This window comes from Poecile atricapillus, chromosome 1 (assembly GCF_030490865.1).
Source record: "Poecile atricapillus isolate bPoeAtr1 chromosome 1, bPoeAtr1.hap1, whole genome shotgun sequence".
NCBI lineage: Eukaryota > Metazoa > Chordata > Aves > Passeriformes > Paridae > Poecile > Poecile atricapillus.
In genome coordinates this window covers 120,796,727-120,820,658 of record NC_081249.1, presented here as the reverse complement: position 1 = coordinate 120,820,658, position 23,932 = coordinate 120,796,727, and the positions used below count along the sequence as shown (strand labels likewise).

General features: G+C 39.3%; 1 protein-coding gene across 1 annotated transcript in view; it reads right to left on the bottom strand.

The window, feature by feature from the left end:
* CSTF3 (cleavage stimulation factor subunit 3) overlaps window positions 1-23,181 on the bottom strand; it is a 47,943-nt gene extending 24,762 nt beyond the window's left edge. Inside the window, exons 1-3 of the mRNA XM_058829940.1 lie at window positions 22,390-23,181; window positions 13,412-13,513; window positions 13,187-13,282 (exon numbers count right to left, since the gene is read on the bottom strand). Of these exons, the coding sequence (XP_058685923.1) occupies window positions 13,187-13,282; window positions 13,412-13,513; window positions 22,390-22,419 (228 nt within the window). The 5' untranslated portion in view covers window positions 22,420-23,181. The remainder of the gene's footprint in view (window positions 1-13,186; window positions 13,283-13,411; window positions 13,514-22,389) is intronic.
* Between the last annotated feature and the right edge of the window lie 751 nt (window positions 23,182-23,932).

Here is a 23,932-nt window from a genome sequence, read left to right as displayed (position 1 = left end):
TGTAATATTAGCACAAGATCAGCTTGGCCAGTTAGTAGAGAACAAATTGTTCTTAATATTTTGCCTCTGTTCTCAGAACATAAGGAGCAATTTTCCAATAATTTGTAGCAGAAATGGCCCAGAGAATGGTTCTCAAAACCATTAGACTGATCCTCAGGCTCCAGAAGTGCCCAAGGGCTCTCATGTCTGACCACACAAGCCAGCTGTCTCATCACAGGAAACCATAAATCAGAAATATCAAAGTTAATAGTCCAGAATAATGCTCAGGCACAAGTAATTCTCTGCAACTGCATCCCAGCATCGATTTGCAGCTGACAAGATGTTGTATATTGTATATTGCTTGACAAAATAAACCCTACCAAAGGTAACCACTAAACCCAAACAAAGCACACTTCAATGGCAGTGCTACCAAATGAATCTTTAAAGGGATGTGGTTCCTGGGTTTGCTATGGATTTCCTGTGAAATCATTAAGAAACATGATTATGTCAATCATTTACTAAACTAGGATACTAATCTGCCTCAGATGATGACTGAGCTGCTTTTGGTTCATATTAATGAAGTATTCCTGCTGAAGTACAGGGAAGTTATTTTTCTAACATAGGCAGCTGCCCCCATCAAAAATCTTTCACATGTCTCTCAGATATCAAGGAAATTCCCCCTTTTTTGAGAATGCATATTCTTAATCAGTTACTGAGAAATCTCATCTATAATATTAAATTAGTATTAGAAAAGGAAAGACTGTATCTGAAGAGTCTATCACAGAATTAAACACACAGATTTCTGTCTTTTGGCCATGCAGAGAAAACAGAATTCACTATAAAAATAGCATTCAGTGGTAAAATAGTTTCCTTTAAGATAGGAGTTTTACTACAGGGTTTCCTCAGTATCTAGTTACTACATCTGGACTGATCAACAACGTAATCCAAAAATCATATGAACAGTGCAAATCTTTTTGGTAAAACCTTGATCCAAGAACTTTTTATGGATAGGCTCTGCTTAACTCTGGATTCTCCTCCCAGAATAGCTGAATTTGAGTGTAATTACTATCTTAGCTAATGAGACTGCTTATATTATAAATATTTATAGAATATTTAAATGCTATACTGTTTTTCCCCTTCAACACTGTACAAATAGTTTTTAAATGCTATACTGTTTTTCCCCTTCAACACTGTACAAATAGTTTTTAAAGTGGGTTCTTCTTCTCCTTCCCTAAATTTCATGGCCTCACAGGTTAAAGCTAAGTCTGCTCAACTTCCATCCATGGGAATAGTCCCTTTATTCAAAAAACAGGATCAAGACAAAAATATTTGTATAGCTACTTTTAAATCTATGAGTTGATGTTAGTGCTTAAATAACTTAGTGACTTCACACTTGAATAATTGGCTATGTAGAGATGCACTGAAGTTGGAAAATAAAACCACAGATCACACGTTCCCATGCTTTAGAAATGAAATGTAGGAGACATTGCCACTGAAAGGTGAGAGGGGTTAGTTCTACACTCAAGTCTTTTAATTTTACAGGTCAGCTCGAAATGACTGACACTTTATTTGAGGTTGGTTCCTGTTTGTGGGCTTTTTCTATACACTCTGTGCTCTCAGAATTACAGGATTAAAACCCATTGAAGTCAGCTGCACTTCTAAGACAAAAGACTTGTAAAGACAATTCACTGTGTTGTTCCTATTTGAAATTCACCTGTGTTGGGTTAGAGAGAAGAGCTGCTCTGATGTCAGATTTCACTGGAACAGTCACGTGCTAATGTTCATTTCCCAAGCAGCCTAAGTAGGTGCATTTGCTGCTTATTTCACCTCTTAGGAGGAAGATGAAATGCAGAAGCCCATGACAAAAGCAGTACAGAAACTCACAGCCCTCATAGCTTGAACAAGAGAGAGATGGAACACAACTGACCTCCGGGTTTCCTCCCATCTATCTATTCTCTGCATATTGAGAAGAGACATCAGGAGTTTGGGTCACGTATTTAAGCTAAAGATCCTGATTTTGGAGTAATGAAAATAAACTTTCCTAAGCTTGCCAAAGAAAGGTCAGCCTTGACCCACATGCTAGAAAGAACACCTGCTTACTGACCAGAAATGTGCTACTTTTACAGACACCTGTACACAACAAATAAATGCTGCTGGCAGTTCTGTCCCCCTCACTAGAGAACATTGAACAATTACAGCTTTTTTTTTTTACAGTTAAGTCCTGTTTGGTATTAATAATCTCATTTCCTTGCTGCTTTTCACAAGAAGTGTGTTTTCTTCTGCCCCCCACCCCCACCAAGTGCTGGCCATGCAACATGAGACATCACAGGGAACTGCTGTTCTGAGACAGCAAACATTTGCAGTTTGATATTTCTCTCCCCTACCCCTCTAACCAAGCATTTTGGGGCTTTTCTGCTAGATTTGATCATTCAGAAGCCCATGGTTAAGTGTTCTAAAACTTTTTTTCATAAAAAAGCCTCTTCAGTAGATGGACAGCAGGCAATTATTTGATTCAGAAAGTCAGGACTTGACTTTGACTCCTATTGTTATGTAAATACAGAACACATTCAGACAGCACTTGAACTACAGACCGCTGCAAATGCCTGCAAAATGAAAATTAAAGCATAGTGTTAAAGATGTAGGCTCCCAGCTAAATTAATTTGCATAGAAGCATGAGGGATCTCAGAAATCCTAAGACAGCTCTTTTTTCTTCTATTTTGCTGCTTTAAGCCAGGATGCCAAGAGCAGGTTTGATATAAAAACACCAAGTACATGACAATACCAAAACACTCTGTAAAAGTGACACCTAACTAATACAGAAGCTGAGCTGAGAACCCCCAGCACCGGCAGGAAATATCTGGCTAAGTACAAAACATAGACCTGCTTCCAAAACATCATGCAAGCCCTCTTAATTGAGAATGTGCAGCTCCCAGCAAGGAGGCCAAGGCTCCCAAGAAAAGGTGTGGGATCTCCCTACTTCCAAACTTAAGCCCAGTTTTGGAAGAGAACAATGCTTGGCAATGGTGCTTGGCTTGGTTTACGTGCATGTTGTCATGATGATGCAGCAGGCTTTAAAAATCCTCTCTAGAGGCTCAACAACACGCTGAAGCATCACTACAAAACCTCTGTGATTGACTGAGTCAGCCAGCATCTGAAAAGAGAACTGACTTCCAGTATTGACTGCTGCAGAAACCTCTGCTCAAAGGTGAAAAGCAGCATTTTCAAGGCAGTTACAGCAATTCTGCCAGCCTGGGAGGCAAACACAGGTACTACCACAGGCTTCAAGCAGCTGCTCAACATTTCTGTGCATTAGAGGCACAAAGGTGCCCTCCAAGAGCAGTGAAAAATGTTTGACTGTGAAGCTTGTGCAGAAATGACAGACTGCTAGAAGTCTAATGATGCCTCCTCAGTGCAGGGTCTTCATCTGACTCACACTAAAGATCAATCAGAATTGTCACACTTAATTGTTTGTAAACACCAGTTCTTTTTTCACTGGCAAATAAAAAAAACCCACAGCTGACCTTATAACTTTACTAGGGGTAAACCCAAATTTTGGGAGCATCAGGAAAATGACAAGTAAGTATGTTATGTCTAACTTTGTGCCTTTTCTCTTTTGTAAATAGCTGATAATGCAACAGTAATACTTTTAATGGCTAAGACTACTAGCACAAAACTTACCTCCATTTGCTTAGTGCCAAAAAATATTCCTGAATTCAAGTCTGTCAGCTAATTTTAAAGTTCCACAGTACTTCCCTTTTAGTACCCATCCTGTATACATACAAAAAAGCATGTGCTTTTGTGTATCAATCTGAAATTGAATTCCCCCCCCAAAAAAGCGAGGCCTGAATTAAGTTTAGTCAGATCTTATGTGGGAGAACTTCAAATTTTATCCTTTAACAATAAATCATATTATCTGTTTCCTGCTCAGGTTTACAAGCACTGATATTTTATCAAGAGCAAATACTGTGGAATATTTTGAGGAGCCTGCCCATTCTGCTCAAGTACTACTGTGCAGAATTTCAGTCAAGCTAAATTTATTGCTAACATTTCCCTGGGAAATGGTAACTGGTGGACATTAATCATGGACAAGGTACCAGGGGAGCAATTTCTTTCTTAGGGGGTGGAGTAGGGATGGGGACCCTGCTCTGTGTTTAGCTTGCACCCACTGCACTTCTTTGGGTAACTCAGACCAACAAGTCATGCATTTGGGAATATTTCAGAAGTGCATTTTTACAAAGAAAACCTTAAATAGCTAGTAGAGTTTTCCAGGGCATCTATGTGTGCTTTTAAACATTTATCTCTGTCTATTTATAACTAGTCCATTTGAGCTTTAGTCTTTTTTATAAATGAACTCTACCTTCCCCTAGTCACTTTTAATCCAACTATTGGTCCTCATCACACGGAGTAAGAATATCTAGCACAATCCTGCAATTAGGCAGAACTTAAAATTCCCAAAGCCACAGTCAGGACAAGAGTGACAAAATTCCCCTGGTGCAATGAAACCTGCTAGATTAAGGCTCTCAGTGTAGGGCCTGCTGCTCTGATCTGGTATGAAGGAAATGTTTCCTCATGTATGAACCTGTCAGTGCTGTCAGGTTGTGCAGGGACACTTCCAAAGCACACTGCTTTTAACTAAACTATTAATTACTGCAACACCACGGAAAATCTTGGGAAGGGGTCAATTGACATAGCTGGTGGAAGGAAAACTGCTAGTTAAGCTTCCAAAAGCAAATGTGTTACAGAAGCAATTTTTGTAAACTTATTCCCTGTCATCTTCAGCTTGTATTAATTGTATATCAGAAATGCTTAACACCTTTAAGTAGCTGCAAGCCTACATATATTAAATTACCATCGTTCTAGCCCCTGCTGCATTAACATCAATAGCAAGGCTGCTTGCACCTCAAGCTCCTGCATGCTGTAATGCATTCTAATTCTAATTCTAATTATCTGTGATACAATATGAAAGAGTAACCTACAGAGACTAACCAAACCATGTTTCAGGGAAAGCTTAAAAGAAATTAATTCAGAACTGTGTCTACAATATAGTGCCCATCACAGGCTGTTAAATGTGTTTGCACACTTGACAAATGCAATACAATTACTAAACAGCAGCTGTTCAACTGCATAAGCATAATTTAGAGATAGCAAGAGTACCACATTTCCTCTGCAGTAATTACAAAGTGAAAAAGTTTGTCATGGGATTAATTTCAGATTTATTTTTTAGATCCAATCAGCAGTTACATTTCATTACTAGAGAATCTCCCCCCACAAAGTCCCTTTGCTGTCCCATCTGAAATGGTCAGTGCAATTACAGCACTGAAAGAACACGAGAGTTCACAATTCTTACACTGAACATGCTCCTGCATCTGCCCATAAAAACACACAAAACCACACTGTGATGGGTAGGTAGAAATAGAGAAAAGGCAGGCCAATACTGGGTTTGAGACAACAAAACTAAAGAGGAAATCCAGCTCTATCTTCCCACTCCTTTACATACAGCACCAAGTTATGTTTTTGCATTCAGACTGAAACTGCAGATAATTAAATCCTTTTCATTGAAATTCTAAATATATTCTACATACATTATTTTTCTAAGTACCTATAAACTTTTAGGTAGCCTGAGTAAATTACCTGTAGACAATTTGCACTGATAAGCTTACCCACTCCTATTTCTACTCTATGATTTAAAAATAACATTATTAATGCTGTGTGACCTTATTATCTAAAACTACACACAAATGAGCACAGATGCACATACATAGTCTGAGAGATTCCCAAGGAATCCACAGGCATAGAACCTATAGTATGTCTTCATTTAACCATAAAAATTAAAATAATCAAAATGCTAAATTAAGAGAATGTTTTAAACACAGTTTGATGTTTAAATGCAGTTCCACTGAACACAAAGTTCTCACGTGCTAACTTCATATCTGTTTTATCCACAGGACAGCACATACACAACTACACATCTGCCACCCCATTTTTGCAAATCTAAATTTCAAATGGAGAGTTCATTTTTATTTTGTTTAAACAGTTAAATCTGTGTTTGAAAACCTGTACTTCGAGGGTGAACAACAGCTGAAGGAAATTGACTTTGTTGCAGTCTGGACATAGAAAATCCTATAAATTGAACAACTAGGTGTAATTTTAGTCCAAATGCAAGACCCAAAATGTATTTTAAGCAATGTACTCATTCTCACAAAGCCAATATAGAAGTATCAGACTGTACAGTTATTTCTTGTTCCAGTTTCACACACTGGTTATTTCTGACTATTTCAAGCACTAATGCAAACCATGAAGAACTGGACGGAGTATCTTGTCCTAAGTTTCATCCAGATACATTAAAGGAATCAAAGGAGGTAAGACACTTGATCATCCATCACAGAATTAAAACTTCAAATTAGCTGATTAGAGGAATAGTTTGAATTAAGGATAAAAGCTATGTAATTTAAACATACATACAAGCTGTTTTACTGAAACTCAGAGCCAGGGTGAAAGCATGAGTAAAATGACCACACATCCTCAGCACACTAACTCTTCTCCTTTTGGAGTACATCAGAGATGTTAAAACTCTGAAAGCCTTGAGCCCAGCAATCTACAAGAGCACCTGCCCCAGATCAGCAGGGTGTAACAGTCTTGTCTCAAGATGCAACAGGACTCCAACCCAGAGAAGTTATTACTGAAAATTCTGCACAAACTCAATTAAAACCAACACCTTTCTACTTCTCTGCCTAACCTAAAATGTAGTATTTATGATGTTCAAATGAAGCCTGGAAATGCATCCATGCTTTTCTATTATGAATATTTGTCATTACCAAACCAGCAAAACCCCAATACAGATCAGATTCAAGCTACTGTAAGATTTCCTCACATGTGTAGATAACTTCATGTTTATAATGTGCACAAAGCAAATGCTACCTGTGCAATGTTATGCAGCTATGGACCAATGCATATTCCTTCTTCTCACTTTTGGTTTTATGTAAGAAACAAAAAAAAAAAGTCATAGGATATTAGGTACACATGTCATTGCAGAAGTCCAAAATTTCACTGGATATGGAGCTCCCAACATTGAAGTGAGAAAAGTCAAGAGAAAAATGAGGCAGAAACCCAATGCACACTTGTAAATGAAGACCACTGGTACTAAAAGAACACAGGAATGCCATGGGGAAGGGCTTGCTTCCACAGACCTTCCAGCTAAGAAAAGTCACTGGACTTCATCCCAGCCATGATTCATGACAGAGGGAACTGAACTTCTGCATATTCTGCAGCAAACAGTCACATATTTTATGTAGTAGCATTAGCAGAGGTCTAACAGAGAGTGTTCTCTCAACCATCACATTTCTCTAAATCTGAATAAAGAACATCAGGAAACTCGACCAGCTGGCAGTTGGAAGAGATGTAGAAAAGAATCAGAAATTACAATTATAGTTTCCTTCTCCCAAGCAGATGGAGAACCAACCAATAGCAAATACAGGGTACACAAAAAACCTCTGTTTTTACTTGTGGTTCTTTCAGGTTCAGACATAAGAAGCCCAAGTTTGTGCCTGACCTGACACACAGATTCTCCCCTCAAAATATCAACAAAGAATCAACAGATGACTTCAACAAAAGAAAGCACACAATGAGAGTAAGTTTTCACTGTCCTTGTTCCATGTGAAAGTGAGACTTCAGAAGTGTTGCGAACAAGAATACATAGCTAACATGTCTAACAGGGATATATATTTCTGTCACCCCACATGGAAAGAATACAACAGAACAGGAAGTAGTTTGTGTTTATTCATGTGTAAATAGCAACACACTATAGAAGAGGGTTCAGAATAATCTCTTCATTAGGCATCGCTTCCACTTCAAAAACTTGCTAAAACTTCCCCACAGTATTTTTAATGATCAAATACAGAAAATAGAATTCTGAAGAAACCCACTAGCGTTGTACTGCACGCATCTTCTCAAACTACAAATGTCAGTATGTGGGCAACTTTCTGATATTACACAGCTTGTAGGACCAGGGGAACTATGCAAGATGTACACACCTGTATTGACATTTTGAGCAGAAGAGACAGGAAAAGAAGGTGCATTCACTTTCTAGTGCAAGTCTACAATAATCACACAGACAGAACAACATTTATTAACAGGAATGGAACAAGTCCACACATGAATAAGAAAAGATCATAAATAATACAGTTGTAAAAAAGATTGAAAATCTCAGACTGAGGTAGTCAAGACTGTGCAATATGGGTATTTGTACAGAGCACCTGTACAGCAGTTTCTCAAAGCAGAAGCTTACCATGAGAAATGTGGCTGGCTAGTGGGGTGGGCATGGATTATCATGGGGATGCCTTCCGTTAAGAAATTCACTAAGAGCAGCTGGTGATACACACAATAGTTTCAGTTGAAAGTGCCACTAAACAGAATCTCAGCAAAGAAGTCTATTCTACTTTGACTTCTGATTACTCCATCCTGACAGAAGTCTGTTCCCATTTTTCCCCAAGCAGAGTAATTTTGGTGATATGTACAACATTCTCTTTTCTGAATTCGTAACCAACTAAAGTAAAACAGGGGAAGAAAATGCTTTGAAGAAACACAGACATTTTAAACAAAAACAATCATTTTTCTAAATGGTTTTATTTACATTTTTCATATACAAGTACGTTAAATGATACATTCTGACTAGTATCCACACCAGTGTGAATTACATGGATTAAAGATACTGATGTATTGCATATGATGAAATGCAAAACAATCAACCCTAAGCTGTGGTCCCACCCCTTGAATCCTCATACATCATCTGGTTTGTTACCAAGACATTTAAAATCCAAAGTGTCCATATGAAAGAAAAATTATCTAAACAAATGTATTGGTTGCATTTTGTTAGGACAAGCAATAACACAGGAGTCTTACTTGCAAAATTCGCAAGACAAAAAAATACATTTTAACAGGCAAACCTTTTACATGCACGTTACCAGCTTTGTATTTATTGTTTCTAGACTTGGGCTACTTGTCACAACTGTCTTCTGGATATGATTTTTAGGTCTTTAATTATAGCAACCTTTTAACCCCTACTAACAATGGTTCAAAGTGACCAGGATATAATGTTGTACACTCAATAAAAAAGATAAAAGCTGTGGTGTGAACTGGCCTGAAGCATTCAGGACAATTACAGAGGAAAGTTTCCACTCAGAGTACCTGGAACTCAAAATTCCTTAGATCATTAAAAAAAAAGTTGCAGATACCTGAATACAGTTTAATAAACGTGCCTAGGAGGATTTTCAATCTGGTGATTTCTCAAAGGAAACTAGCAAAGAAAAAAATGACAACTTTAAATGCTTGCTTCAGAACTACTGAAGCATTTATGACACTGGTAGAGTAAATGTTCTTTCATGAGCATGAAAAGCATTATCAGGTCTTTCTGTATCTAAAAGATGGTTCAAACAGTCAAAGTGACAAAGGAAATAGTAACAGACAGCTGGGCCTATGGGATCATAGGGTATTAAATTTGATTTATTTTTACATTTCTGTAGCACTTTTTAGCCAGGTGCCAAAAGCACTTTAATCACTAAAGCAGCCTCACAACAACCCTGTGAGGTAGGTAGGTATCTGTTTCGTAATGGCAAACAGGTTAAATAACTTACCCAAGGAGACACAGCACATCAGCAGAGCAGGCTAGAGTCCAGACTGTGTGATCTATGAATTTAACATTATGGAACATATGGGGCTGAGACTTAGACACTCCTTTATACAACTGTGAAAGAGTCAAGTTTTCTGAGAGGAGGTTTTTTTATGAGAAAGGTATGGAGAGAGAAATGTACTTTAAGTAACCAGAAAAAAAGAGTCTGGGAAGAGTAGCACTACTGTTCCCCTTCCTAAATTTTTAAGAGATGCAGGATAGCAAGTTAACTATTTTACTTGCTTAAATACTTATCAAATCCAAAACTCTACTTAGATGTTCAAATAGTACGACCCAAAACCAGCTGTGAACTGGGAGCTGTTTCATTCACTTATATTATTTCTACGTCCTGTAATTCTTCTTTGAAGGTCAGAAGAAATAAGAACCAGCGCAAGAATCCAAACTTTTTCATCAATTTCAACTTTAATAGTGTAATTCCCATTAACAAACTGTCAAAGCATGCTCTTCCTAATTAATCTCCATCTTCTGCTGACTGACCTAACCAGTCACAATGCAGAGAGCAGAGCGTATAAATCAGTGCCTGGCACAGAAAATGGTAAATGTGAAGTATTTGGTTACTTCAGCACACCCAGTGTATCAGTTGCAGTGAGCTGGATGATACACTAAGCACTGCTCTCCACTGTATTCCACTAGGGAACACAGTCATACACAAAAAGCAGAACAGTCAGTGAGCTGAACAAACACAGCCGTAAAACCAAGAGGTGATGACAGCAGCAAGGCCTGCACTTACAAGTTATACATTACAAAAGGAACTGGCACATGCAGTTCTTGTCCAGATAGTTTTTGTCCAGATAGATATCAACAATTTCTACTGAAGACTGCAAGTGACTAAAGGGAACACATTTGTTAAGTCAGACAAAGGGGAATTTAAAGGCTTGGAGAGTACAGCTGTTAAAGGGCTAATTTCTTCTTTGTAAGGCCATTTTCATAACCCTCACCCTGGCTCATCTTCCAATATACCACAACTAGTTAATGCTATTCAGCTCTGATTTATGTCTTTCAGAGGGCAATATTCTCTAGTGAAAGACAACCTTCCAGAAAAGAACTCCCACTTCCCTCCCCCTTCCTGTCTTTCTGGGATTCAAAGAGGAAAGTTTTTCATGTCAAAGAGTAAAATACTTGTTTTGATATCAGAGGAAATGCAGGTAACAGATGACTGAAGATTCTGCAATTTTCCGATTTCAGTAATAAGGTAGCAAAAGTAAAAAGCAGTGCTGGAGATCTACCACAGGTTTATTTTACTAAGTCATGGCTAGAAAGTTCTATACTTCTCAACAGCCCAAGAAAAGCTTTCTAGCAGGAGGAAGACTACTAAAATTGCCATGGAAAAACGCTTTTGGAAAATACTTATACTCCTTGTACATCTTAAGGCTGCAATAAAAGAAGCCTGAACAGAATTCCACTGCTTAGATAGCCTTCAAAAATTAACTGGTCTTAGTTTAACCACAGTGTTAAAAGAACATCTGATAAAGCATTTTGATTTTAATTCACCCAGATGGATTGTACAAATGATATGCAACTGAAAATAACACTGACAACAGCACCCAATTGTGTGAGTGCATTGTTTTTAAAGAGAAATTTGGAAATAAGTTATTTCAACTTATAGCTATATATGCTCACACATGCTTTAAAAAAAAACAGTGCAAAGCGTATTTTCATTATCTTCATTTGTAAATTGGCCACTTTATCAGTTGTAGTATGCTACTGTAACCAGGAAAGCTGAAAATTAAGTCATAACTGAGAATTTCAAAATTTGGCTGTTGAGATAAAAAATAAACTTCTGAAAATTACCCTCTTACATTTCTTTGAAATATAACCCTCTTCAGGTGTTAACCCCTACCAGAAATTTACAGTTGCTAGTTTTCCATTGTTTTGAATAACAGAACTATATATTCCATTTCTCTAATATTTGAAGTGTATTAATAAACAGACACACAAGAAAAGGTTATGGTTATGACAATTCTTTCCCTCTCAGATTTACCTCGTGTTCCCCTGGTAAACATAAATGCTGAGGTACTGATCTGCCCTCCTTGAAGGAACAGGATAAAAATTCTACCCCAGACTGTTACAAGCTTTGCCACTGGTAATGTTTCTAAATACTCTTAGATTATAAATTAGGGGAGGTGATGTCAGTCAGTTGATCTCTGAAGGTGGTTTAAGACAGGAAGCTTTACACTGGTAACAGGACTTTCTGCTGAAGGATGTACAGTATAGTGCTGGCTTTCTGACATGGCCTTACCCAACCCTTAAATTTGAGGCAAGGGAAAGAGAAAGGTTTCCAAAAAGCACAGAAATCAGGTAATTTAATGCAATTATGAAATTAGATTACATTCTGAATGCTAGAACCTGTAGCAAACATTTCAGGGTACAAGAGGCTAATGGATTTGGCTGCAGGGTCCAAAAAGGAAAAATATGTATTTGTATGTTAGTCCATCTGCAATCTCCCAAACGTGAATAACCACCAACATTCTAACTACTGCTACAAACTGCTGGAAACAAGATAGTGAAGACTCTATATATTTAATTTGGTAGCATTCAATTTAGATGACACTATTTAGCACTGTAGCATCTTATTATGAACTGTAATATAAAAATTTCTGTTAGATTCCCATGATCCCAACTTTCCTTATCTTTAAAATTTACTGCCAGACATTTCTGGATATGTAATTTAATGTAAAATAAGATAATAACTATGCAATGAAATTTCACATCAAACGGAAGAAAAAGAGAGCTCATTTCTCATCTACAGAATACAGGTCCCCACCCCTGAATTTTAACATATACATAAAATCTATCTCAAGGAAAATGTGCAGCTGGAAGATGCCCACAGAAAACGTGTTTTAGTATTCAGGAACAGCTACAGAAAGGAATCAAACCAAAATGAACACCACCACCCCACCCCATGATTATACAGGGAATTTCATGGCATGTCATTAGAGACAGTTCAACTGATCAATGCACTTAGTGGTAAGTCTTTACCCAGTTATGGAAACAATCACAATTTGTTGGGATTTTTAAAAGCTAATGAGTTGGGCTAATGCATTTTCATTCCAGAAATTAGCTTCCATCCCCACACCCTCCCTGCAAACACTGTTCACAGAAACACTCAATTTCCTAAGAAAGCAAAAAAATAAAAAATAAATAAAAGAACCAAATATTCAGAGAAAGTCACTCAAATAAGTTTGTATGTGTAAATAAAAAAAAAAGTCCTCTAAGTAAATGACACGGGAGGCAATAAATTGACACGACAAGCAAATAAAAGGCTAAAGCACTCCAATACCATTGAAACAGTTTTAATGTTGTTGCAATTCCATAATGCAACAATCATCAACTCATAAAAGACCCAATACTTTAGAATTCATTTTAATCATTCCTTCATACCTATTTTACAAAATAAAGGCAAGGCATATTTAAAATCCCCTTTCCCCTAGATATTATGTGCCTATCTTACTCATGCTTATAAAAATATAAATTTAAAATCCTATGAAATTTTATATAAGAAAAAAATGTAAAAATATTAACCTCTGCTTCAATGTACAGTTTCCAGAATCTGCCAGAACTGGGGAACTGGGCAACAAGGCGTTCATAGGTCTTCCGTGCTTTGTCTATAGGCTGATTCTAAAAATTGAAAATCAAAACAGCATTTACAATATTATGATTTATGTAAATGAATATGTTGATTTTACTCCAGAACCAAAGAGTGTGAGTGGACCATAGATAAGGAAATGTAATCCTATATCACTAAACCTGTGCCTCTCGAATGAGAATGCTCCAAGCGTCAAGGTCATATGGGTTTTCTTCTAGTTTCTTTTCAGCTTTCTTCACTTTTTCTGGGACATATTCCGCAGTCTAGAAAAATTAAAAAGAAGACATAAGAGATCACAAGCAGTGTTTGAAAAGTTCTCTCCCACCTACACAGTCAAGCTAAAGATAACGTTTCTGACAGGGTAATATTCCAGAGCTCAGCTTTTAAGATGGAGTTTCTAAACTGGAATTCAGCTGGAAAACAAATTGTCCCAGGAAGATAACGCACACTTAGCACAAGTTCTACATGTTATGGACATCAAGATGTTAGACTAAACCAATTCAATGTCTCTAAAACATGAAAACAAATTTGAGTTTGCCAGAATATTTACTGCACTAAGAAACATTTTTACCAACCTGCAACTTTAAGATGCAAAAAGTAAATTCAGCCCAGTATTTCTATTACAGAGCTCAGGCAAACAAATCCAGGTTACTGCAGGAGTCATTCGGCACAAGGAGAACAGCAGGTATTTGGTATCACATGTTTAAGAAGAAATCTAGGAGATGACTGTTTAGCAGAAACAAATACACACTGTCCAAGCACAATTTCTTTGTTCACTTTTTGATCTCTCAATCCTACTGATGACTTCCTGCAGTTCTGGCACTGAAACCACCTTTTTTTTTTTTAACATTAAGGCATTCCTATTGAAGATTATTTCAAAGGTTTTTTTGAGGCTAAAAGCTTTACCAAATTGAATGCAAACTTGTTAACATAGCTACCAGTATAATATAGGTTTAAGAGCTCTTTCAAACACTTCCGGAAATAACCAGCTTTATGATTTTCAGGGTTTTTTTTTTTCCCCAGATCTACCATTGTTAAATCAAAGTAGAATAAAAAAATGACAGTGTCAAGATCACATACAGACACCCTCAAAATACACGTTTGGTACAGCCCTAAATGATCCAAAGTTTATTATTAAGCCTGAAATATTGTTCTGACCTGGAAGCAACTTATTTACTAACTTTCCAAACCTGGCTCATTTTTAGGCAGATAACAGCAATAAAAAAACCACACCAAATAAATTCTTGCCTTTGTGAGATGAAACATTAGTAACCCTTAAATCATTACTCTAAGACCTTGCTGGTGAAATTTTCCAATTTAACTATATAATTACTGTTAGGATATTCATCTCTAATGTATACTGCAGTGGAACTGATTCACTGTGCAGGAAATTCTAAAAAAAAACCCCAATCCCTGGCATTTGCTAGAAGATTATTTCAAGGAACTGATTTTAATTCTTAATATCAAGTCTAGATCCCAGAATCACAGGATGGGAGGGATCACAGTGGGTCACCTGGTCCAACCTCCCTGCCCCAGCAGGGCCATCCCAGAACATCCTTTTGAAGCTGAAAAACACAAACAGCACAGAGAGAAACAGCACTCCTCTCTCAAAGGTGCCATCACTGCTCCAGAATGAGAAGCAGAAGGTAACTACACTAGTTCTGAATATTTTTCAGTGTTACCAGTTTTTGTGTCAGTCCTATTAGGAGGATATAATTCAAAGCATACGCCTTTAAAGGTATTTTTTAATAAAGCTACTTATAAAATGGAAAAAGGATCAAAAATGCTGCAGAACTGTTAAATGGACATGTAGTGACAGATATTCAATAAAGGGAAAAGCAAAGAATCAGTAGGCTGGGCTTTACAAGGAGTTTAAAGACTATTACTCCTCTTGATTCACTTCTCAAGCAATTTTTAACACTAATTAATGCAAAGCAGCATAGCTTGGAAGTCAAATATCAAATCCCACAGCAAACTATTATAAAATTAATTTGATTAAAAAAATCTAAGTAGCTCAAAGCTGTCAGCTCTAAAGTAGTAAATTTAAAAACTGCCACATGAATAGTTTCACATCCCTAAGTCCATGAAAATTTTGATTTTGTAGTACCAGGTTGTAGTTCAACTGATACAGGCTGAAGATGTAAAACAGTATAAAATGAACTAGTGGTTTTATTTCTTCCTAAATGACATGCATAAACATAATTCAGCTTCCAGAAACAGCACTGAAGCTGAAATTTCTGAAGTTTATTTCTATAAGCTACCCCTGCAGGTGGCCCAAAGCTGAAATGCTGCTTATCAATAAAACACTAACTCAAATACATCAGTGGGAAGCACTGCATCTTACTAGAACCATCCCAGTGAAATCTGCTTGTCTCAAAGAAATGATTCTGGATACATTCAGACAGAAATGCCTGGCAGATGTACCATTAATGTCTGCTACAATAAAAAGGACCTCACCCTACAAAAACACAAGGTCCTACACTCTAAGTACTGACTTTAAACAAGATAAAGTAGAATGGGCACCTTTCAACTATTATAGCAATAGTTTAGTTGTATTTCCTCAAATCTTTCCACATGACAAAAAAACTAACATTTCACTGGAGTGGCAGCTGAGTTAAGACTTCCAGGAATTTGATTTCACCTATGCAGATACAGGGTCATAAATTCAGAAAGGCAGAAACAGCTCAGGAAAACCAGATGGGGATAAGATTCACAACCACTACAATCCTAAATTAATTTTCTATGTTTGATACATGAATCAATCTGCGCAAGAATAATAATTATTTTACTGGAAAATAAAAAGGACCAATTTTCTAAGCTGGCAAATGTTTAGCAGCAGCAGGTAAAGCTCTCTATTCAGCTATACAAGACCAATTATAGGCACCCTAGAGAATTGAAAATAACCCTGTGATGATCAGTTTTAAACTGGACTGCCTGCACTTGCTTGTTCCTTACGTCACAAAGAATAAAATGCTCAGCTTCTTAGAGGCAGTGAGAACTCCCTCTCCACCTCCAGCACAGATAAAAGCCATCCCGTCTCAGGGACACACTGCACTTCAGGCAAATCAGTGTCCTGGTTCTACCTGGGCAAAAATAAGACCTCACTGCATCTTCACAAATAATCATTCTAATATCCTGGAGGAATCAACACCTAGGATTTTCTGGGTGTGTGAGCAAACACCCCTTGGGAGGGCTAACAGCTACTGCAAGCACACAACAAAATGGAAGCAAGAGCTTGACTTTTAACCCAACTCAAGTACAGCCAGGAAGACGTGATCTTAGTTTTGAGAACTTTATGTTAACTGCTTTTTGTGCTTACAGCTGCTGTTATCACAGTTCAAGGCCATATAGCTTCTGATCACGTATTTCTCGTTGTACTGCCTGCACAACAGCCAGTATCCAAACCTGTGAATGTGTAATTCTTGGGTGCTCACTGCCATTATCCTGCCACTAGATAAGCATTTTCAGATAAGCTCATCCTGTAACAAGCCAGTTCAGGGAGTTAAATCAGCAGGAAAAATAATCCTGTTAGAAAAGTGATTAACCTCCTAATGGTTCAACCCCCTGGTTTCAGGATGAGATGTAGAAAAAAGGATGCAAAACCATTCAGGACCCTAGCAGCCCCAGCTCAGACCAGTTTAAATACCATCAAACCGAACCCAATCAGATACTGGCTTTTAACTTTTCTTTATTACCTGTGAAAAATATTGCACATAGACTGAAAAAACTTTTTTTTCCTCTGCTTTTGTTAACTATGTTCAGCTGATCTCTACATCATCCGGACCCTACCCCATAAACAACTCTTTGAAGGTCATGGAATTATTTCAGCACTTAGGGTTTCTACAAGTTATTACCACCTAGTCTGGTTCATAACTACCCTTTTATTATTTATACACTGACAAACAGCAATAGATTAAAAGTTTCACAGATACACAGAAATATAAAAAGATCTTTCCAAAATCTGAACGGACCTAAACCCAAATTTTCTAGGAAGAAATCTAGGCACTCCTTCCTGAAAAATGCATCGACTGCACAAAATCCAACTGTGAACTCATAAAGAAAGTCTGAGGGAACAAAACAAGAGGAAATAAAGTTCACTTTTAGCATTTGCTTATTTATCAATCACTACACCAAGGGAATATTCTCAGTTTATACCATATTCCTAAAATCAACAGTTTCCTCAGGCCGCTTAAATGAATCTTCATGACTCCAAAGTGTCTTAGAAAACACTTAAACACCTTTAAATTATTTTCAACACTAAATACATCCAGTTAAGGCATCCTCCTGTTTCCACAAAAGGATCCTCTGCAGTGAAAGGGAAATGTGTTTAAAACAGCTGTTATATCCATGGAGTGGCCAGTTCAAGATGCTTTGAGAACCACCTCTAATTATGAAATAAAAACTTCTACAAACCAGATATGCAGGCTGTTGCATACAAAAAGACAATAATTCTAATTGCTAATTTAATCAAATTGATTCAGTATCCAAAAAGAGTTTTCTAGACATTAAGACAGAAGCCAGTTTGTTGGTTTTGGCTGGATATTGCACACTTTAGCACAGCCTGGCCTGTAACAGACCCAGTGAATTAAATTTCAACTATATTAACATGTAACTTAACAAGTATTAGTTGTTGTCCACTAACAAGACAAGTTAGTTGTCCAGCTGGCTAAATTTACAGGTTGGTTTAGCCTAAGGCTTTTTTCCCTTAAAGTTTTTTTTTTTATAGCTGCATGTGCAGAGAACAAGTTTTAAAATCCTTTTCTCACATCCCTTCACTGGGGGAACTGCAGTTTCAGTTTATCAATCCTTGCACTTTCTTACAGGTTTTTAATGTCTTGACTTCTATTCTACACTAAACCACTTCAACTCTGAACAGCCTTGAAAAAATTGCATTCTTTAAGACTGGGTCTCTATGAGTAGACATAGCCCAGCATACTCATCTTGACCAAAAAGAGTACTTTCATAAGTACTGCCCTATCCCAATATAATCTGGGCTCAAAACTCTAGATAAATCAGAAGTTTTAGATTAGTAATGATTACCATTCTTTCCTCACAGAACTACTTCTCAAATGTTGGACTGACACATTTTCACTTGAACTTCTTACCAGTATACCTGGAATTTACTGACTCTGGAAATACACCTAAATTATATTTATAACTGTGTAAAAATTGTTATTAAACCACTGCACTACAAACTCAGGTTTCCTTCACTAATCCTTGTACTCGTTCTGTCTACTCTTAAAGAGGTTTCTCTAAAATGGCTCCTTCTGTAATGTAAAACTCACACAATCCTGCAAGAAAAATCTTCTTTCAGCACTGCATTCAGTGACATCTACTTATAAAATACTTTGAAAAAGCTAAGTACTAACTACAACATTTACTAGTGTCTTTAGCATGCAGAAACTTTCATGATGTACCACATCAAACAGACACAAGACAAAGAGAGGAAATAATCAAAAGGAACAAATGTACCATCAAGAAACCAGAACAAACTGTTTATGAGGTATTTTCTGTAGTCAAAGAGACAATACAGACATAATTTTTTCCACTACTTAGCCTTAGACCAGATCCATATTCATGTGATAAAAAATGCATCTAGACTGGGGTATGTATCTTAGAAACACTAACTGGAAGTGTGAAATGCATACTCTAACCTTAAAATATTAGAAGGCAACTAATGCAGGGGCAAAGCAAATGTTATGTGATCTTCAGCTGAAGTTGATGCCTGGCAAGTGTTTATGAAGTGGGGGAAAAGAAGTGGGGAATTGTTAACAAGAACATGAAACAAGCACCACAACCAAAATGAAGCTGGATGTGTACATTAAGGACCACAAAACATCCATAGGTGCAAGGATGGGCTCTATGTAACCCTGACAGGTTGGGAAGAGCCTGCCAGGGAAGCTTCTGGTAAACAGTGGCAGATGCAGCCTTTCAGTCTCCAAAAGTGCATTTCTATGATACAGACACAGCTAAGAGTCTGGTATTCCAGAAACTGACGCTGGAAATTCTGGTTTGTTAAACATCATGGAGGCCTTGCCAGGAGTCTGGCAGGGGCCTGACAGATTTTAAGTCCTCACATGATTTCACTGGCTCTTCAGGACTAATTTGGGCCCAGCACAATTAGCATGGAGCAAGAATTTAAAATATACTCCGAGAGTTGTGGCTGCATTTGTCCTGCTGCTCCAGTCTGTTCTACAATAACATAATGAGGAGACAACCTACATAACAGATTAGGCTCCTGACCCACACAGTAAAGCAGCCCAAAAATTCCTGGAGCTAAGCTCGGCCTAAAGGCAGTAAAGCCACGTTTCAACTGCACTGCACATGGTACAATAAATCCTCCTAAAGCCCACCTATGTCTTAAACCTTCCATTCCCCTTTACCCTCCCTCTCATCCTACAATCAGCATTCTACTCTGTTCCTCCTTTCTACACTACCACAGCTCTGTACTTGCTGCAGACAGCATGGCAATTTGTTATTCACCTTGCTGCTTTTTGGCAGTGCCTTATAAAAGCTGGGATTTGGGAAGCAAGATGCAGAACCCCTTGGCTGAGAATTGGTCAAAGCTAAGAGCTCTGCCTTGTCAAAGATTTCTCACCTGCATCACACACTCTCACATTTACACCTAATGCACAGCACAGATGCAAATTTACTGTGCAGTCCCCATTTCATATGAAAATGACACCCAAAACCTCAGAGCTGGAAGCAGCAGATGAAACCTGAAACAGGAAAGGCAGCTGCAATCCCACCTCTGCCCAGCTTCAGCTTCCTACAGCAAAGCATATTTAGAACCCTCAGAACACTGTGCATTCTAAGTTTGAGGCCTTCCAGCCAGCACTAGCTTGGTGTAGAGCAGCTGCAGTGTGAGCGCCCCAATCAGCAGGCTCTGCTGCTCCTGCCTCCAGGGACACTGGATTTAGATCCCTCAAGCCAAGTCAGACCACAGCCAGGTTCACTGAAGGGACTGAGTGGGAGCTTCTGGGCTGAAAACTCCATGGCAGGGTTGCTAAAGACACTGGGATCTGGATATGGCCTATGGCAACAGCTGGAGTCAGAAACACAAGTCTGTCAAGTGAGGAAAAAGCTGTTACTGAAAGTAAGAAAACTGATGGAAGGGAGGCAATTGACCATAACAAAATTAGAGACCTGTAGGAAATTAGAATCCAGAGGCCTTCATCAAGAGGATAGAGCAATATAAATAAATTTAAAAAAAAATAAAATTAACCCAACCTGGTTTTTGTTTTTTTTTTTTAATCTCAAGTGCACCCAACAAGAAGACAGTAATAATAATGGGCAAAGAAAGGGCCCAAGTGCCAAATCACAGGTTAGCCTACGTGCGTCACACAGGCTGCAAATAACAATTTACAGGTTTGGGAATGCTAAACCCCTCTGCGAAATGGCATAACAGTATTATACCTGCCACTTTTATGCAGTATATAGACAGTAACTCAACCTTTTGTTTATCAAATTCTCCCTTGCAAAAGAAAAGAAAGCCTAAAGTCTGCATGGTTGAAGTTAAACAGTAACCCTTTACAAGCTACAGAAATACACATGCTACTTTAACAAACAGCTTAATTAAGCTATGAAACATCAATGTATTCTTGAAAACATACTGGAGTGGGAAGATTAAATCTGGAACATGCTACACAGCAGCATTAACAAAATTTTGCTGTGGCTTATTCTTCTTTGCAGCCATGTATCTCATGATGAAGGGAACCATTCTGAAGAGCCTCCTGCTCAAAAATTCTCCCAGTACACTTTACCAGCCTGATCAACTTGGAGCACACAGGAAATTTTGGGAATTTATCCTAACGAGGCAGAAACTAAGTATTTTACCCTCTGATCATTACATTTCCTATAGTCACTCCATCCACCAGAGTAGTGACCTTATAAAATTTACACATCACCTTTTAGGGGTACAGGCCCAGACATACAGACATTCACCTGCTTTGTAAGAAATTAACACTCTACAAAAAGAAAGCCACTTCAAGAAACATTAAGGCACTGGCTTGATTTTAAGTATTTCTAAAGGCTACAATGGCCACTAAGACACATGATTGTTACCAATAACTCTTCCCTCAATCAGGAACTTTCACCTCCACCCCACCAGTTAATACCGATTTTAAATATAAACCAAACTAATAAAAAAAAAAGCCATTTTGGAGAAACTCTGCCAGTAAATTTGAAATCGTTCACAGTAATACCAAATCTAAAAATGTGTTACTTCCCCAAAAATTTAATAGGGTAAATACATACTTAAGTCTATTAAAAAACTAACAAACAAACCAAACTCAGCTGAAAGTAGTTATTTCACAGAATCCCAGAACTATTTGGATTGGAAGGGAGCTCTGGAGATCCCCTAGTCCAACCTTCCTGCCCAGGGCAAGGTCAGCTGCTGGAGTAGGTTACACAGGAATGTGTCCAGGTGGGTTTTGAATGTGTCCAGAGATGGAGACTGGAGCCCTCCTGGGCAGCCGATCCAGTGCTCTGCCACCCTAAACGTAAAGTTCTTCCTCGTGTTGAGGTGGCACTTCTTAGGTTTTACTTTAGTTCCCTACTGAACTAAATGAACGCTGTACCACAAGGAAGACCCTTTATCAAATAAACGCATGTTTGTTTTTTTCTAGATCATGGATTAAGTGTATTTGAACAACGCTCTATTCCAGAGGCGGAAGGTATCGTTAAAGAGGCCTTCTCCATTAAACGCGTGAGCTCAGCCAACGCTCCCTTTACATAACACCGCAAACTGCCACTGTAAACAGCTTGTCCGGGTTGCAATCTTCTTCCCGAGAAACTGCGTTGTGTTCAGCGAGCACGACCGAGCGAGACGGAGCCCGCGGGGCTGCCCGGGGCGAGCACTGTCCACTGGGCCTGAGCCGGGAAGGCGAGGGCTGAGCGAGCCGGAGCTCCCGGAGCGTCACCGCCTGGGCCGGGCCGCCTCTGCGCCCCGCTTCCCCCGCTCGCCGACGGGGCACACGCAGCTCCTTCCGACGGACGGGAGGGCAGGAGAGCCCCGGCCGGGCTCAGGGCCCGGGGCAGAGCCGCGCTGCCCTCGGCCCCGCCGCACGCCCGCCCTCGCCGAGCCCACACCGCACCGCTCCCTCAGGGCGCGGCCTGCGCTCACCCGGCCCCCGCTCACCTGATCACCGGCAGTTCCCTCTCCGGACATGGCGCGTCCAAACCGGGCTGGGCCGCGGAGCCCCGAGCGGGTTAAAGCCTCTTAGAAACGCTCCTCCGGCCGCAGCCGCCGCGCCCGGAGAGCGGCAGCGAGAGAGCGGCAAAATGGCGGCTGCAGCTCCGGCCCGGGGGCGGGGGAGCGGCGCTGGCGGGAGGAAGTGCGTCATCGCGGCGCGCGGGGGCGGCCGGAAGTGGGCGGGAAACCGCGCTGAGGGAGGGAGGACGCGTTGAGGAGCCGCTTCCTCTCCCCGCTTCTCTTCATCTTCCCGCTCCTCTTCCTCTCCATTTTCCTCCCCTTTTCCTGTTCCTTCCTTCCGTTTGCACACTGAGGGGGCAGAGCTGTCTCCCCGGAGCCGCTCCTGCCCCACACGGGCAGGATGAAGCCGCGATTCCTTGCCTTGCCCGGCCTGGCGCGGTGCTGAGGGTGGCCCCGGGAGCCGCGCTCATGGCGCTCGCGAAAGGGACGGAGGAAAAGGGGGGAGTTTGGTGACTTCCATCGGCTCCTCGCCGGCGATTTGCCTTCGCTGGAGTCGCGCCAGCTGCGGCTGCCAGCCGTCCCTTCCACCTCACAAGAGCTCTTGCTGATCGAGGCAAGTTCAAAACACAGGCTGAGATCGCGGTCACCAAAGACCTCCAGGGTACCGGAGGCATCTCCCTTTCAAGTGATTTAATTTTGTTTACAAAATGCTCACCAGGCTGTTGATGAGAAAAGGGCCCTGTGTCAGCCCCTGCAGGGAAACTCTGCTATATGAAAAAAAATTAAAAAAATAAATTAAAAAAAAAAAATGGATGAGGCTTGGCAGATATCAAAGTGATTTTGCTGCCTTCACAACAGCACTGTGTTTTTAAAATTGCCTTAAGTCCTGGGGTTTCCTTTCTGCCTCATTTTCCAGAAGTCACTATCTAAAATCACAGAAACTTGTGGAAAGAGAATATAAGGAAAACAGAATATACAACCTTCTGAAGCTTCACCTGGGAAGAATAAAGGGAGCGGAGAGTGAAGAGTTACTGGGCTAATTGTGAAATAACATTTCTCAGAATTTTGATTCTTCAAAAGTGAAATACAAACATGTCTTGGCAGCTAAACTGTCCTGTCCCTGGAGAACAGGGACTTGGTGGTACGAGCCTAATTTATTGAAAATATTTGAGAAATAAATACAATTTCTTTTCAAAAACCCTGTGTGAAAAACAAGGTTCACTCTAGAACTTTTAAAAGTTTAATAAGAAGATAAAAAGGGACAATGTCCAGCGCTGGGGTGTTTCTGACTATTGGCCAAAGAATACACCGGTAGATTTAGACAATGTTATCTATATACTGTTATATTACTGAGGTACATGCATATTCACGTGTTTCATACATTAATCAAGCATTCTTGCAAGCGTTTTGATGTTTCAGGAACTCTTTTGTTTGGTTTTTACGCTCTGACTTATCTGCATGACGGCCCTGTGAGTTAGGTCAATACATTTTATTTCTTGTGGTGTTTCCATCCTGTTGTTTCACACTC